Source organism: Argiope bruennichi, chromosome 7, assembly GCF_947563725.1.
Source record: "Argiope bruennichi chromosome 7, qqArgBrue1.1, whole genome shotgun sequence".
In the NCBI taxonomy this organism is placed as follows: domain Eukaryota; kingdom Metazoa; phylum Arthropoda; class Arachnida; order Araneae; family Araneidae; genus Argiope; species Argiope bruennichi.
The window spans coordinates 34,299,476-34,318,865 of NC_079157.1; the positions used below are offsets into that span (position 1 = coordinate 34,299,476).

At 28.4% G+C, this 19,390-nt stretch overlaps 1 protein-coding gene across 2 annotated transcripts in view; it reads left to right on the forward strand.

The window, feature by feature from the left end:
• Positions 1-1,357: 1,357 nt before the first annotated feature.
• The window catches only part of LOC129975903 (alpha-tocopherol transfer protein-like), a 30,703-nt gene continuing 12,670 nt past the window's right edge, over positions 1,358-19,390 (forward strand). Inside the window, exons 1-3 of one of the 2 annotated variants that reach the window (XM_056089184.1) lie at positions 1,358-1,393; positions 9,050-9,256; positions 10,753-10,995. In XM_056089184.1, coding sequence (XP_055945159.1) covers positions 9,091-9,256; positions 10,753-10,995 — 409 coding nt within the window. In that variant the 5' untranslated portion in view covers positions 1,358-1,393; positions 9,050-9,090. Of the gene's footprint in view, positions 1,394-6,667; positions 6,732-9,049; positions 9,257-10,752; positions 10,996-19,390 lie in introns of those variants that run through there. The other variant, XM_056089183.1, reaches the window with a different exon arrangement.

Here is a 19,390-nt window from a genome sequence, read left to right on the forward strand (position 1 = left end):
GAGTGCAGTCTCTGAGACCGCATCTCCCTGTTAGTGTCCCAGTGATAAACAAGGCTTAGCAGATGGCGCTAAAACTTCGGCCCCGAAATATCATCCAGTTTACTGATCCTATTATGAAAAGCAGTGCTCCAGACACTTTTAAATAAAGAATAAAGTGATTTTAGTGATAAGGATAATTGTACAGAAGAGTTTTTCGATGAAAGTTCGCATTCAATTGATTTTGATATGTATGTTCAAACATAATTAATTTTACTAGTGATAATGTATTTTGAAAAATTTATAAAATATATTAATGTACCAAGAGATATATATGCAGAATTTATAGGTTGATTTTTATACTAGTTCTTAACCTGTATGTTTAAAATGCTCTAGAAAACCGTGCTATGAAAGTCACACAAGCCGATAAAAAAAGGGCCAATTTTACCCATTGTCATTTTTTTTATTTTTCATATCAATGTTAAATTTTACATTATATTGTCTTCTATATACCTTCATATACTATAAAAATAAATATGATATAAAAAGTAACAAGTAATATGCTTTTTCAAGAATATTATTTATTGTAACATGTCATTTGAGAAGAAAATATATGTTATAACGCATTTACTTTTTTCAATGGTAATATATTTTGAAAAAATTCTAAAACATATCTATATATCAAGAAAAATATCTGCAGAATATATTGGCAGTTTTTCATACTAATACATTCATTAGAATATTTAATTTGACTGTAAATGAAATGCGGTCTCGTAGACCGAACCTCTCCAGTTAAGTCCCAAAATTTCACCTCCCCAGTTAATTGTTAAATAATAAATAATTAAATAATATTCTTAAAAAAATCTTAATTATATAATATTCTCAATCAGGAAGGCAAAGAAACTGGTCACAAAGGCTGCTAGTTTATATTAATTTTCTGGCATCATCAAAATTGTATTCCTCTGTTTCAACTGATGAGTATTAATTGAATGATCCTGGAAAATAAAACAACATCATCGAAGTTTATACTTTTAATGTGAAAATTCACAGTACATAATAAGTATAGCAAAAATAACAGGAGTTGAAAATGTTCCATTCTATTTTTTTTCAAAATGACAAATTTAAAATGTTTAATAATGGCATATGCCAACTCAGTTACTTTAGAAATAAATCACTTGAGCTCATTGTATAAATTATACTCGGAATTCCACTCTCCCTTCCAAAGAAACTAAACTGGATAAACAAATATCAGACAGACAGCTGAAAAAATATCATACAGACAGCTGCGTACACGTCATGCATCATAAGTAGATGCATAAATGTGGAGTTGCAGCTGCAGAATTAACATTCAGATACGTTTGCATCAGAAAGGCAGAAATAGCAACTACTTGCATTCGATGAGATTCAGAATTCCAAGGTATTTAAGAAATTTTATTTTCATACTTCCTTTTATTTCACCGAAATATTGATTGGGTTTCTTTTACAGTTAAATCTCTTATGCTAATGCTTGTTCCCTTTCATGTGCGTCATTTTAATGCCATTCAAATAACATTGAAAGATGAACTTTTTGTTTGATTTGTCTCTATTCTGCAAATTATCTTAAACACCAAATTAATTCGAATTTCTAATTCTCAACAAGCGGTAACCACCTTGTTTGTTGGTATTGAGGGTTGCTAACATTTCAAATTAAAAAATATACAGTGGCTCCCAAAAGTGTTCGTACACTAAAGAAATTTGCAGAAATTGTGTTCTATACTTCTTAATAAAGCATTTTATTAGTTGGTTTTTTTTTTATTAGCATCTTTAAATAGTTCTTACTAAAACTGAACAAATATTTTTATAAAAAATCAAGTAGTATTGTTCTAAAAAATAAATAAATAAAAAATGTCACAAAATTAGAACACAAAAGTCTTTGTACATCCAAACATTATTTATTTAAATTCATCATAAAAATATCTTTTGCGGTTTATTTTTCTTCTAATTGAAAAATACATTAAAATCGTTTGATTTCAGTATTTAATATCACAATTATTTATTCTATTTACTTGATTCTTAGGTATGACGCGCATTCGTAAAGAAACGAGTTTAGACGTACGACAATTAATTATATTTCATTTTAAAGCTGGAAAAATCAATTAGAGACATTGCAAATATAACTAATCTACCTCATCCAACGGTGCAAAGCATAATAAAACGTTACAGAGAGGGAAAAAGGATTGCAAACAAGCCTCGTAATGGTCGCCCTCAAATTCTGTCAGCTAGAAGTCAAAGAAATATTGTGAGTAAATTTCTAAAAAATCCATGTCTGAGTGCAATAAAGTTTACTTCACAATATAATGAATGAAATGGAACTTCTAATTCCTGTGAAACTATTCGTAGAATTCTTCGGAATGCTGGTATACATGGCCGCTCTGCACGAAGAAAATTCTTTGTAAGTCAGAATTGCTAGGCTTAAATTTGCCAAATCTATGATAAACCAGCCAGAGAGCTATTGGAATCGTGTCTTATTTGCAGATAAAAGTAAGTTTAACATCTTTGGGTCGGATGGGAGAATCATTGTATGGAGAAAAAAAAAAAAAAAAAAAAAAAAAACGAAGAACTTAATCTCAAGAATTTAGTTGGAACAGTAAAACATGGCGGTGGAGGTGTCATGGTTTGGGGTTGTATGTAAGCGGCTGGAGTAGGCAATTTAGTATTCATTGATGGTATAATGAATCATAGAGTTTATATAAATATTCTCAATAATAATTTAAAAGTGTCAGCACAAAAATTGGGCATTTTAAACAACTTTGTGTATTACCAAGACAACGATCCTAAGCACACGGCCATGAATGTTCGCCTTTTTTGCCTCTATCATTGCCCTCAAACTCTTAAAACACCAGCTCAATCACCGAATTTAAACCCTATAGAACATATTTGGAAAGAATTAGAGGTGCGAATAAGAAGTCACGACATTAAATCGAAAATTCAACTGAAAGCAGTAATGATCGAAGAATGGAACAAGATCGGTGCAGAAGTAACCAACCGTTTAGTTAAATCGATGCCCAAACGTTTAAAAGCTGTTATAAAGAATAAAGGATATCCTACTAAATACTAAGCATTTATAAAAATTTAGAAAATTTCATATTTAGTGATGTTTTTTTAAAGTGTATGATCACTTTTGTGTCCTATTTTTGTGCAATTTTATTTATTGTCATTTTTTAAAAAATAATTTGCATCGTAATTAAAATTTATTCTTCACTGCTTTATTAAGAACTGTAAAAATATGCTATGAAAAAATTTTCATGTAAAAATAAGAATATATAATGGTAAATAATGAGGTTTTTAATTGATTCTTGTTGGTGTACGAACACTTTTGGGAGCCACTGTATATATTGATGCAAAATAATCTATTAATGGTTTCTTCATTTAAAAAAAGAATTTTTTAACTACAAATTTAATTTTTATATTGTATTAATTCATAATTTTACACTTTTCTGTACATTGTGCTTTGTATCGTTTTAAGTGTTTTTGTTATCTGGCATAAGATTTAAATTAAAATGGAAATCATTAAACTTCATCTAATAAAAAACTTTCCTACGGAAAGTATTTAAAAACTGAAAAAACCTTAAAAAAATGACTCATTACCAACTTCTGAAATTAAATCTTAATTAAAAGTATAACAAACGCTTTAAATAAAAGCACAATTTAAACAGAAACCTATACATCACTAAAAACAATCTATACCGTCTTAATTTTACCCTTAAAAATAGAAGAAAAAGTCCAAAATAAAATGTTTGTTGTTGTAACAATAAAACGTACTTCAGATTCTTTACATAAGTGAAATATACAAACTCATGTAAAATAAGCTCAAAATGTTTGTAAAATGTCTAATTGAATCCGTGATTTTGATGAAAAAATTATTAAAAAAATTTTAACAAATAAATTTTAAGCATACAGCTTCGATATATTTTAATTGCACAGTTTTAGAACCATCCAATTTTTAAATGAGATAATTATAAAACGCAAGTATAACTGTCCTAGCAAGTCTTAGATGGGATTACATATATATTATTACAAATTGGTAAAACGTATCCCTGACATGTCAATCTTGGCGACAAAAGTTGGCGACCTTGGTGACAAAAGGAATCTTCTAGAAGAATCCAGATGGTCTGAACATTATATCAACCGAGACCAGTTTTTCCCTGAAGCTTGGAGAAAGTTCTGGAACTTTCCCAAGATTACATCACTTCCTGTGAAGAGACGATAAAAAAATCAAGACCAAAAATAAATTGGAGTATTGGACAGCAAGCAAGCTGCAGAGCTAGTGATTAAATGCACTGTGTTATTACGATTGATTAGCGATATTTGTTGATATTGATATTTATGTTGCTTCGGTGCTACTTTAGAGTTTTCCTGTTAGACTTCGTGAAAATAAAGAGCTTTATTTTTGTAAGATCTTACGTATTGGATTGATTCCAAATACAGCCACAAAGAAAATTTTATAACAATATATATATAGCCTTGACAAAAATAATATCTTTCGTTTTCGTTTTATTTGAATAAAGACATATATACTTGTGTTTTGAAGAAAACAACAAAAAGTATAAAATTAGTCTATCTAAGATCTCAAAAATCAGCAGGTATATATCTATAACCTCAACATATACATCGCCATGCAAAAACCTCTAAATTTGGAATTGTAAATAAAGAATATTTCCTTGCAATTAAATGTAAATAAATTTATTATGTATATAAATACTGTATTTTTTATTAACTTGATGATTAATTTAATTCATTTTTTAATTTGATGTCATAATCGACAAGTTAATAACAACAAATCATTTAGGCTCAGAAAAATGAATTTTGAAGGAATACACTCCAAAATTGACTTAATATATAAGAAAAAGTTTAGCTATTACACTTATTTTTATTTCATGTATTTTAGCATATTTCAAATAAATATTTTTTTAAAAGTCTTGTACGTCATGCAGTCTTAAAATATGAGAAATACATGACATTTTTCTTTATAAATAGCCTATATCATAGATATAGCCTATATCATAGACATAGCCTATATAAATAGCCTATATCATAGACAGAAATAAATAAGTTTAACAGATAAAAAAAATTGTTTTATAAGATTGAAATAAAAATAATTTTAAATAAGCATATTTAAATAATACTCATATATTGAGATAAAGGCTAAAAATCTTTTTTTATAATAGGAGCATTAATTATATTGTTAAAGATTAATTCATGAGGTTTATGTTATCCTAAATATTCCTATTATAAATTTGGATAATCATTGGATTGCTCCTTAATTTCTGAGATTAAAAATAGGAAACTCGATTTTTAAATTACTGACCGCTTTGTTTTAATTATGCTGTTGTATAAATTTAAATTTTGAAATATTCGCAACGAAAACTGTATTTAAAGAGAGATAAAGAGAAACTGTCAGTTTTAAGAACTAATAAAATGTGTCATTAATTTCGGTTTTTATTATGTATTCAAGAGAATTTGATAATCCTTAAATGACAACACGATTAAGGTATGAAGTAATAATCAATAAATAATTAATAATTATTTCCTTAATAAATTTAATATTTGTTTTAATTGATGTGAAAACATAAGGTTGCTTTGGTTTGAGGTTTTTGAAGCCACAAAATGCACTGGCAGAAATTTGGCGGTTTATCGCTTTTGAGGAATCCATTTTTCACTTTTAGGGTTATTAGAAGATAGAATATGAGGTTATCACATTTGGCGATATATATATATATATGGCGAAAAAAAACTCTGGCTTCGAGAATTTTAAAACTCGCTTGATTTTGGGATGGTCAAAAACCATCGCTTTTCTAAATTTTAATGATTGCGAAATATGAGTCATATGAGAACATGATGTTTTTCTGTCGGATTGATACCAAATAGAAATACTAAAAAGAAAGAATGTTCCTACATGACTTAAAATTTGCAATAGTAGATTTCAAGTTTTTTTGTTTTTTTTAAATTACATCTTGCTTTCAACACGTGATGTTTAATATGTTAATGGCGACTCTGAATGATTTTTAGTTTTCATTTTTGGGACGTAATTACATATTTTTTAAATTTTATTTATTATTTTTTTCCTAATAAATAATAATGTGGTGCAGCAAGGTTGATTAAAATTCTCGCATTATTTACATCGATTTTCTTTATAAATTCTCTTTCTAGGTCAAGGGTAGGAGAAATTTATTTTAAAATTTCTAAACAGGCGAAGATATAAAAAATTAATTCAATCAATCATACGCATCTTCAATTAAATAAATACAAACCAGCAACGATTTTTAGAGAAAAATTAAACATAACAAACATTATTTGCTGTCTTGGCAATACATCATTGATATACAAACAGCCTTACCGAAAGTAATCAAATTTCCTTACAAATTAAGTTACTTATAGTTCATTTTCCCTTTAAACAATTTCCTTTCCATTGTACTTCAAAAATAAAGCTATTTGGGAAATAAAACGAAGAATATCAATGCAAGATAAACATTCTTTTGTTTCTGTTTAATTGAAGAGGAAGTCAGATGAAAACAATCACAATGTATTGCGTAATGGCTTTTAAAATGATCGCAGAGATAATTACGTGTTCTAGGAAGAACGACTTACTACTCGAATAACAGGTTTTATTTTTTTACTAAACATTCGAAAGGGAAGTTTTGTCTCTTCCCTGTTTTATTTCATTCATGTTACTACGTTTGCAGCTGATCGATTCCAACTGCTGCTTCTTAGAAAGGGTAATTAATTATTTGTTATATGTAATTTTGTGTAGGTTATTATTAAAGCAGCTTGTTAAGTATATTGCACGTCTGCAGTTATCACTGATATTATACATTATTTTGTTTTATTAATCCAATCAGTTGCGTCAAAGTTCACTTTGCACAAACTGGCAATATTTAAACGGCATACGAATAAAACATTCTATTTATATTTACGTTTGCTGTTGTATTGTTTGAAATGATGTTTGATGTATTCTGATGTTATATTCTACAATAAGATTTCTCATGATATAAATAGTTTTTTTATTGCTTAATCTTGGAAATAAATTGAAAGTTATCTGGTGTTTCTAACAGTAATCCATCAAGCAAATTAAACTAAAATGTCAGTATACAGACTATTTTTTTTTAACATTTAAACATATTTTATAAATGATTTTCAAATGATTGCTAGTGTCCCTATAAATTTTGAAGTTCGGACTGGATTTTGAGGAAATATGTCAGAATATAAATAGTCTTTTACTGCTCAATCTTGGGAAATTAATTGAAACTTTATCTGATATCGCTAAAAGCAATCAATCAAACTAGTTAAAATCAACTACCGTTATACAGCCCATTTTTACCCTTTCATAATATTTCTTAAGTGATTTTCAAATGATTGCCATACTCTTTGTAAAGTCTAAAGATCGCAAGTAGATATCCATCCTTCATTTATAAATTTATTAGCTTACAATGTGTGAATAAGAAACGTTAATTAGTATGCATTATTTTAACCATCTATAAATAATTAAGTAATCTCACAAATTATGATAAATAAAATTTCTTTCATAAATTTTACTGAACCGTATAATTAGAAAATATTTTTCATTTAGTTCTGTTAATAATAGATTTTTAATTAGTAAAATCCTAACTTTTTATTTAAAGTCAAATGAAATAAAAATTGAATTGCAATATTGTAATGATGTTGGAGTTCATTTTTTTTATTATTTTTTTTTAGTTTCATATAAAATTGGAAAATTCACATCTCTTTTGTAAATCCATTGAAATTTTTTTTAAATTATTTTCTGCCATAATTAAGTCTTGTATTATTATTTATTATTTTAATACTGATATTAATAAAAACATTGTTTTTTGTAAATTTGTAAGTAACTTATGAAGTATAAATATTATTAAAAAAGTAAAGTTTATAAGTAAAAATGTAATGAAAATTTTTAATATTATAAAAATAAAATAAATTATAAGTAAATTAATTAATTAACTTTGAAGGAAATTTATAAGTATAAATATGAAATTTATTCTTGGTGTTATAGTAAATATTTGTTATGGAAATGCATTATGTAGCTATGCAATACAATATGCACATATGCAATGTATATCCAGTTCTTGTATCTACATTGATATATGTGCTTTAATTTTTTAAATGTTAATTTACTTGTTTCAAAGAAATAGTGATCTCCAAATATTATATAATGGTAAATCATTTTAATTTTTCCACAAAAATTTCGTGTGCAGTTTTAATTAGTTTAATTAATTAATATTAAAATTAATATTAAAAGTTTCTTTTTTCTTATGCATTTCATTATGCAGACAAATTGTCATTTTAAATATTTTATAAAATATTCAACGAATTTTCCAAAGAACATGATATTTTTAATTTTTTTTATTTAATGCTTTTAAAACCAAACTTTTAAATTCTTAATATATTTTTTAAAACTTTTAGAATTCAATGCATTCAATATTGAAAAATGTAAAATGAATTTATTGTTTTTATTTTTAACTGACATTCGAAATTTTGCTGTTTTTAAAATTAGCTATACTCGATTTTCAACATCATAATTTATTAATTTTTTCAGACTGAATATATTTAAGTTTTAGATCTCTAGTAAATACTTATTGTTTTTAGGATTTAGACTTCGAAATTTTTAATTCTTAAGATTTTCTTAATGTTTTTAGGTTGATTTTATTCATACGTTAAATATCTTATAAGTTGTATAATGATCTTCTTATTCACTAATTATACATTTTAATTTTTGTATGCTTGTTTTTTGTTTATTTTGTAATGCAATCTCTAAGTAAAGTTTACAAATTTGAAAAATGAATTTTTTCTTTATAAATAAATATTAAAAAAATCGGTTTCTATTTTTCCCCCATTTATCTAATGAATTTTCTTTCATAAAATGAATTTTCTTTTTATAAATAAATATAAAATATCGGTTTCTATTTTTTTTCCTAATTTTCTGCTTTCTATTTAATAAATTAAATTATAAGTATAATTTATATTTTGTAAAACATAAACTATCCCCATTATTTTGCACTTATTTTTAAATTTATAATTTCAGGAAAAAATTTACATTATTGACACTTTGACACAGTTTAATCTATGGAAGGCAAAAATTCATTCTCTAAACATCTGCAAGATGCTGACGTGTTACCTTTAGAAATTACTTATATTCCGGAATGCGTCTTAGTAAAAAGTGATCAAGAATTAAATCTGCCACAAGAAGAAAGAAACAGTCGGCTTTTGGAGTTGATTAAACTGTTGGAAGGTACAATTTATATATTTTTGTTACTGCAAATATTAGTATTAAAAATATCGAAATATGAGAACGAAAAGATTCTTTTGAAAAAATTATCTTTATCTGAATAAAGTTCCACTCTCGTATTAATTTTGTTTTCTAATTTCAGAAATATTCTTTACAGTGCAAAATAATAAAATATTCAAAAGCTAAAATTCGCTCATAGTCTGATCATATTCAATTAATCATATTTTAAATAATTAAGTGAAATTTTAATTTTAATATTTGTTAGAAATGGAAAATTTATTTAATTTTATTCAATCGTGTATATTTATTAATGGTAATTTTGGCTTCATAGTTAGAAAATTGTGGTGTGATTTCCCTAAAACTTATCTTATATTTTTGAAGATAAATATTATATTGTTTCGGAATTATAGAATAATTAATCTATTCATTTCCGATGATTTTATAATTGTTTTAATGAATTTAGGTTAAATATTTTTGTTTTCTGATTATTTTTTCCAATCTTATTTAAGCAAAAATTCAAAAATGTGTTATTTTATAAGTTTTTTAGAAAAAAAATTATCCTGAGCAGAGTCATAGACCTTAAGAATATTTATTATAAATATTTTGTTATGATACTATAATGCCCAATAAAGAGTGATCATAAATTCATAAAATATAATTATAGGTATAGTTTTCAAATTCTGATTGTCAGAGCACTTTTCGATAACACGCAATGGTTCATTTCACATATTTGAGTCTTTAAATGCATACAGCGAGTTGCTTTTTGACAATCCTTTCAAAACTACCACTGTAGTTTTTGCTACCATCACTATAACGGAAGTGTCACCTTATTGGTGTTTCTTCAAATTTGTAAAACTAAACAAAAAAAAACGCATGGTGCTAAATCAGGACTATAAGTAATAGAATAGAGAACAGATGTGATGTTGAATTTTGAAAGATAACAATACACATTTTCCGAACACATTGCGAAAAAAATGGGTAATGAGACGTTCATTCTTATTTCCCATAGTTTGATTCGATATCTTAGTCCACCATTGTATACTGGTGTTGATTTTTAGTTCCTTTAAAGCAGTTACTAGAGCACCGGTATCACCTTCCGTTGAAATGGATTGTATTCCATTTTAAACATTTCAAGCATGTTTTAACTGCGCTATAGCAAATTACAGACTCCTGAGGCATGTATAAGTTATTGTGACAATGTTCTAAAACAAAAACAAAATCATATAGGATTTGCCGCGTATCACATCGATTTCTTTTATAGACAAAAGTGAAATAATACGTTAGCTTCCAAGTCTGTAACAATGACGTCATGGTCATGAAATGTCAGCAATCTTTTCTTCTCCTATTGCACTGTGCATGCAATATTAAGTTAATTTTCCTTGATTTTAAGAAATCCCTTTTTTTCATTCTTTACTGAACAACCTTCGGAAAAGAAAATTTGAACCTTTCACATTTCTGCTTTGTTATCTATCTTACAATTTGTTTTTCTTTGCTTTCAGGAAATAAAGTATCCAAAGGCATTGTTTTCCAGCAGGATTTCCTTCACCGTTATCTAATACATAGCAGATACGACGTTAACAGGGCATTTTCAAGAGTTCGAAACTACCTGTCTTTGAATAAACATCACAATTATTTTTTTCAAAGTATCAAGTATGACTTTACAGCACATCATTCCTGTAAATTTATTACCATGTTACCTCATCGCTGTTCAGATGGCACCATTACCCTTTTGTATGAAATGGGTAAGTCTAAACTATTTATTTCATGGCAAACACATGCTAATGTTAATGGTCAGCAAATGCCGACATTCTCATGCGAATGTTAATGCGTGTCGAATGCCGGAAAGGAAATTAGATGTATTTGATAAATACCATTATCATCACTTAGACCAACAAATGACGACATTTAACATGCTCTAACGGTAAAACAAATGTCGACATTTAACGTGCTCTAACGATAAAACAAATGTCGACATTGAACGTGCTCTAACGATAAAACAAATGTCGACATTTAACATGCTCTAACGATAAATATTGAATAAAAAAATTTAGTTTTTTTATTGCAGCTTTTCAATTATGCTTAGTTGTTAAAACATAATATATTTCAAAACTGGAAAGAATTAACACCTAATAAATTGTATAACTTTTATTTAACTATTTGCGTGTAAATAAATAGGTTAACAAAATTGAACAGGGCAGTATAAATTTCTACTAATAATAAAGTTGAATGTGTGTGTATGTGTCTTTGTGAGTTGGCGTTTTCAATACCAGACCGTTTGACAAAGAGATACTTAACTTGGCACAGATATATTTTGGAATACGTTTGTGAACATGGAAGCACAGTTTTTTGAAATTTTAATTAATTAAAAAATTAAGTGAATTTTTGGCATTTATTCTGCAATAATTTTGAAAATTCCGAAATTAATTTATTATTGCACAAAAATAAATTTTACAGAATTTCAAAAATTAAATAATTGTCTTTTTTAATGATGCCAATTGAATAGTTGTATAGACTGTTTCTAAAATTTGTCAATTTTTTAAAAATATTTTTTCTATCTAATTTTTATCAATAGATTATATTTGTTTCATTTATGTTATAAATGTTCAAAGCTATAATGTAATGAAATTGGTCTTCATTAGAAATATCCATGTATACAATAAGCAAAACAGAAGTAAGACAATTAAAATAACACAGAGTTAACATCAGACAATTTAGTGTAATCATGGACACGAAGTTATATCTAAGTGCTTTTTCTGATATCATATTTATCCAATATTGCCGGCCAACCAGTTAGTCGCCTAAGACAAATTTTGAGAGTATAAACTAATATCAATAATAAACTAGAAAACAGCTGTTATGTATTGGGTTGGCAACTAAGTAATTGCGGATTTCACTCATAGATGGCTTCAGTTGAATTTTTAGGTTTGCAGACGTAGTACAAATGTAAAACACATTTTGTTATTTGATAGTTGGCAATTCGGCTGTCAATCAGTAAAAAAGGTTTTTTTGATCGGTTGCGTAGTTTTCGTTTGGCGTTCGTTGAAAAATGGAAAATCAAAAGGAACATTTTCGTCATATTTTGCTTTTTTATTTCCGCAAAGGGAAAAACGCATCGCAAGCTCATAAAAAGTTATGTGCTGTTTATGTTGACGAAGCCTTAAAAGAACGACAGTGTCTAAATTGGTTTGCCAAATTTCGTTCTGGTGATTTTTCACTCAAAGATGAAAAACGCTCTGGTCGTCCAGTTGAAGTTGATGACGACCTAATCAAAGCAATAATCGATTCGGATCGTCACAGTACAACACGTGAGATTGCAGAGAAGCTTCATGTATCACATACATGCATTGAAAATCACTGAAAACAACTTGGCTATGTTCAAAAACTCGATACATGGGTTCCTCACGAACTGAAAGAAACGCATTTAACGCAACGCATTCACAGCTGCAATTTGCTAAAGAAACGTAATGAAAATGATCCATTTTTAAAACGACTGATAACTGGCGATGAAAAATGGGTTGTTTACAACAATATCAAGCAGAAAAGATCGTGGAGCAGGCCAGGTGAACCAACTCAAACAACATCAAAAGCTGATATTCATCAAAAGAAGGTTTTGTTATCAGTTTGGTGGGATTACAAAGGAATTGTCTACTTTGAACTCTTACCACCCAACCGAACGATCAATTCTGATGTCTACATTGAACAACTAACGAAATTAAACAATGCAGTTGAAGAAAAGTGGCCCGAATTGACAAATCGAAAAGGTGTTGTATTCCATCATGACAATGCAAATCCACACACATCTTTGGTCACTCGGCAAAAATTATTGGAGCTTGGTTGGGATGTTTTGCCACATCCACCATATAGTCCTGACCTTGCACCATCTGATTACTTTTTGTTTCGATCTTTACAAAACTCCTTGAATGGTGAAAATTTCAATAATGATGATGATGTCAAATCGTACCTGATTCAGTTTTTTGCTAATAAAAACCAGAAGTTTTATGAACGTGGGATTATGATGCTGCCTGAAAGATGGCAAAAGGTCATTGATCAAAATGGGCAATACATTACAGAATAAAATTTTTTAGTTCCATGAAAAAATTGTTTTTGATTTTCTAAAAGAAATCCGCAATTACTTAGTTGCCAACCCAATAGTTACTCTTATTTAATGTCATATGCTATTTGATTGTATAGTTAATGCCAGATAGCTTATAAAAACTAGATATTTCTACACCAACAACGAATGTCAACATATTTCGATCATTTGAGCAACCAGAATCAGGAATTTTTTTATTACTATACTACTTTTAAAATTTCATTTGCACTGTTATATTTTTTCTCTTCAGAGCAATCCAAATCACAGAAGTTCAGAAAATTGATTTTTTTTTTATTTATTATTTTTGAGTAACTGAAAAACTTCATATATATTTTTTTTCAATTTCTACACTCCTCTTTCAACAATTTTTGTTATCTTCGTAAGGTCATGTTTTTTTAATTTTGTTTTCTATGATCCCCTGTCCTCCACCACCCTCCATTTCCAAAAGAAATTTTTAAAAACACTACTTCATTCTATATAGTCTCTGTTAAAAACTGTTGGCAGTTCCAACCACACCCACTGTACAGCTGCCTGCCTCCTGGGATAAGGGTAGCGCGTCTTCCCCGTGATCTGGGCGTCCTGGGTTCGAGTCCCGGTTTGGGTATGGTTGTTCTTCCGTTGTTCTATCTATGAGATATGTAAATGTACCCTCTAGTAAAAAGGGGTTGTGCAAAGCGAATGAGTGATGCGTGAGTGGCAAAGTCGTACTCTTGGCCCTAGTTGGCGCTACTATAAAAACAAGAAACGCTCCCCCACCGGCGTAAATCGCTGTCTTCGTAACAGCGGGCTTGTCCATGGCAAGTGCCATAAGAAACAACAACAACGATACTGCTTTTGATATTTTTTTTATTTTATGTGAACGCGTTTGATTCTTAAGTGACGTCATTAAATATCGGCAGCCTCCTACGAGTTTTAAAAGTTTGAGATGTATCGCAAAACAAACAATTTGCAAGTTCTTCACTCCTGATACCTAAAAATATTCCATCAATTTTATTAATCCTCTTGCAGAACCAATCTGAATGTTTTGTTTAGTGTTTAAATTTAGATATCTAGAAAATCGGTTACGTTCGGAAGTTTTATTTTTTTATTTATTTTATTTTATTTATTTATTTTTGTAAAATCGTGTTTTTTTTTTTCATAGAAAATGTTTAGATATGAATCGCGCGTAGATTATATATGAATATCAGTTTATCTATCATCTATACTACTATTATAAATGTGAAAGTTTGGATGGATGAATGGATGTTTGTTAGTCAATCACGTCAGAACGGTTGAACGGAATTGGGTGAAATTTTGCACGGAGAAAGATTATAGTCTGGTATAGGACATAGGCTACTAATTATTCCGATTAATTGAGTGGTTAATTTTTTATTAATTAAAAACTAACTTTCCCGCCAAAAATCTGAGGCCAAATCCCGCCAAAAATGAAAAAGGTTTCAGTTTTTTCCCTACACTAATGAGGTTAGGCTTAATATATTTTTAACCGATTATTTCAAAGGATTCTGTTTATTTTCTTGGTGTTTGAGGCATTTAAAATTAAACATTGTTAATGAATCGATCTTTCGGATTCATTCTGAAGTATTTTTAAATTAAAATAAAACAGATTAAAGGAAATTATAAATTTCTAATCTGCATTGCGTTAACCCAACTGGCGTAGAAATTTCTTGCATTTGCATTACCCCAACTGTCGTTGAAAATTCACGCATGCGCAGTGTGTTCTGATTGTTGACAACTGTGTTTTCATTTTAATTAAAAGTGAAAAACTTATGTGTATTATATTGTTATAGCTATCTCAATCTCGATCGATAAATAAAATAGACTTGACTTGATTTTAAATAAATACGGACTTGCTGTTTTGTTTTATTTCAGGTTACGATGTAAATCAATTGTTTTTAGGTTAGTTGTGTGTTTTTGTAACTAAATTGTATTTATGTTAATTATATATTTTTCACATATGCTTATAGTTTTAAGTGCATCGGTTTTTAGGTTAGTTTTAATTTTTTTTGATTTGTTATTATTTGATAGTTTTTCGAAATGCCCAGAAAACGCAAATCTAATCTTTCGAAGAGGAGTAATAAAGCTCGGGCTATGAAAGTAGCTAGAAAACCTGTTTGCAATTTTAATGAGCACTTGCGAACTTCAAGCCCCCTCCAGCTGTGGGATAAATAGAAGGACGCTTTATCAAAAGATATCGTGCATAGGCTGGATGGCACTCATAATAACCTAATCATTAACGAAGCTTTGGTATTCATTGAGGATAAAATGATTTCCATATCTGGAAAATGTCTCACTGATTTTGGCCTACCCCCACCACAGTGAAAAGGGGAATTATCAAGCGCAGTTGTGAAGGAGCTAAACAATGAAATGATACCACGATTACTTTCCGAGCAGCGTCAAATCTACGAAACGATTCTGAACCAACTAAATAGTGGAGAGGAGGGATTATTCTTTCTTGACACACCAGAGGATGCGGGTAAGACGTTTGTGCTGAATCTCTTGCTAGCCCAACTCCGCAAGGACCGTAATATAGCTCTGGCTGTATCTTCCACGGGCATTGCTGCAACTTTGCTTAACAGTGGCCATATTGAACATTCCGTTTTCAAATTGCAGCTTAATCTTGCAAGCGAACATGCCCAAACATGCAGCATCACCAAAAACAACGACCGGGGAGTCCTGCAGGACATCCGTGGCAATCAGGTGGCGATGGGCGGATTTGCCGTTTTGCTCGCAGGCGATTTTAGACAGACACTGCCGAGTGTTGATCAGACCGTCAGTTCTCTTACATACACGTCAAAATTTCCACACGAACGAAGTCGCGGGTAAAATCTAGTTACTTATATTTTTTGAACTTGCACTCAGATTTACCATGGTGAAATCGGGTCCGAGATGGCCCTATATGACATTATCAGCATGCGAGCAGATCGAAATAGGTTATAAAAAATAAAAATAGTTATAAAAATGTTTTTTGTGTAAAATCGCATTTTTTCAGGAAAGACACATATATTGATAAACCTAAAAAGCAAAACTATTAAATATAAATACATAAGTAAAGAAATAAAGCAGAACGCGTGACACGAACCGATAACCCACAACACATGCGCCATTCATATTGTTCTGACCGCTAAACTACACTGCCCAGTCTTAGAAGTGGAATTTAAATAAATTTATTCTAATAATAAGTTATGAAAAAATGTTTTTGTGTGTTTAAAATCGGGTTATTTCAGGAAAGACAACTATATAGATAAACTTAAGAGGAAAAACCTAATCTAAATAAATTATAAGATTTAAAATATAATTTTCATTTATCGTGACAAAGTGTAGTATTTTGAAGTTTCTCGACATGATTAGAAAAATATTATTAAAATGATTGACTAACAGCTAGTGGACGAAGGAAGCTAGTATTAATATTTTGAGATCTGGGAACTTTTTCTATTTTTAAATTATTAATAAGTATACAGGAAGAAAATCGTAAATGGTTTTATAATGAATTAGAAAAATTTTTAATAGAAAAGAACAATTTTCTGAATTTAGGACTTTAATTATTAATGAGCTAAGTTGATAGCTAACTTAATTTATAATTAATTAATAGTTATTTAGTTATTAATGAACTATCTATCATTAACTAACTTTTAATAATTTATATGCCTGGCGACAACAATCCTCTAGTTGCAGTTGGACATTATTCGAAAATGTTGGTTTATGATTATGTTGGTTTAAGACTCCTAGATTCGTTTCAATAATTGTCTGTGTCCTATTATCCTAGAGTTATTCCACCACGAAAGATTGCAACCAGATACAATTACTGTACCGATTTCAACGTTTTTTATTTCATTTGTAAGCTTATGACGTTTAGATATGCTATCAAATGACACTTTCCCACATCAGTCTTCTATTTTCGAGAAATATCGCAAAATAAAAATATAATCCAGCCTCTAGTCTCAATAACTGGACCGATTTCGCCAATTAATTTCAACACTTTGAATGCATATCAAAATAATTAGAATGTTATATGTTAATGGAGCAGATTCAATTTAAAATAATGTTTTAATTTCGTTTGTTAACATTTAGGTCACCAAAATTGATTTATATTAGTAATTTAATTTTACTTATTTTATAAGTGAATAGTTAGCTCATCGGAGAAGGTGACTAGTTGCAAACATATACAAATTTTTTTTAAATATATTAAATTTTTAAAAACATCTTTGTTTATACATATTTTTACTTTTATTTTCATGAAAAATTTCTAGTAAGCATTGTAAGTAGTAATTTTTTTAACCATTCATAATTTAAGGAATTTGCATTTGGTTTATGATTTAAAGAAGTTGTTGATCTAAATTATTAAACAAGAATATTTATCAGATTTCAAAACATTTTCTCTGAAATTCAATAAAATGCATTTTATTTCATCATTGAGACGCACATTTTGGCCTTATGCCAACGACGCAGAACACTTTTCAGTAAATAGACTTCTGCCAAACGAATTCATTTGAATATAAATGTTTAAACGAATTTAAATCGGTACAGGAACTAAGTTTATTCAGGTGTTATTGCAAAGGCTATTAACTACAGAGATGAGTGTTTAATAACGCAATTAGTCTGGTAAATTTTATAGCATAAAAGCTTCATATGCTTTATTCTTAATTGTACAATAAGACGATAAAGATCATATTAGATTCAGAAATTTTATAAGAGATTTCGAAAAGTCTGAGAGAAACCAGACATTTCTAATTGGCATTTAAATGCACTGAAATCGGAATATTTAAATTGAATCCACGAAGCTAAAATTCCAGACAGTATTGTATGTGGTCAAATTCCGTGATTAATTCTAAATTAAATGTTTACGTTAATCGTATTTTACAACAGCTTTAATAACGTTCAAACTATTAAAGAACTATTAGAGGATAAAATTGCTTGTATGAAATTTCCACTTCCTATTAAACTTCTCTTAAATTTTATGCATATGAAATTACAGATAAATGTTATATCATGTAATAAGATATAGATAATTATATATAAATGAGATATAGATAATAATATATAGATAAGATATAGATAATAATATGTAGATAAGATATAGATAATAATATATAAATAAGATATAGATAATGTAAAATTCAAATTAAACCCAAACTTCGATTATTTAAGCAAAATCTAAAACATGAATAATGCAAGTGATACAAAAAGAAATTCGTAAGATCCATATAAAATTATTAAAAAAATATTTAATATTGAAAAAAACTTGTGCGAATGAATGAATGGGTGACCAGCTTTGGAATACAGGTAGTCCTAATAATGATAGAATATATCTTGAAGTCTGAAATTAAAATTCAAATTTTTGAAATTTTTATTCAATATTTTGTATTGTTTTGGACGATTTTACGCTCGCATTTGTCTGTAGTACCGTTTCTAAAAAAAATTAGGAAAAATTAATGCACCAACGAAGAGCAGAAATGGTTTACAGTTAAAAAATATTTTATCTTAATTAATTGAATAATAAAGTAATTTTAAGAAGAAAAGAAAATCATTCATTTTTCTGAAATATTCATGAGTTGAATTAAGATTCTATTCTATTTAAGTTATCCTTTTCACGTATTATAAAATCCTTAACTGAACAATTTGCCATTATTTAAAATAAAAAACGACCAAAATATGTATTTTCTTTTATTTTTTATTAATCGCTTTCCTAATAAATTTCATATTTTTCTTTTCTTTGTGAAATTGATTGTCTTCTTTCTGAAAATTTGTGAGAGAAAGGAAATTACAGCTCTTTGGCTATTTGGCTAAGTGCCAAATTAAACAGTATGCAAATAAAATTATTTTTATTTCATTTAACACCATAGCATCGTTTGTTTAATTATTCTAGCTTCAGTCTCCTTGTCAATGTTTTACGAATTCTTATTTTCAGCTGTTTATTCCATTTATTTATTATTATTATTTTAATTTTTTTAGTTATTTGTATCAGACGATATTGTCGTCTGATACTTCATTAGATGGTATTATCTTCACAAAATAAAACTTGCAATATCAATATTCTTTTTTTTTAA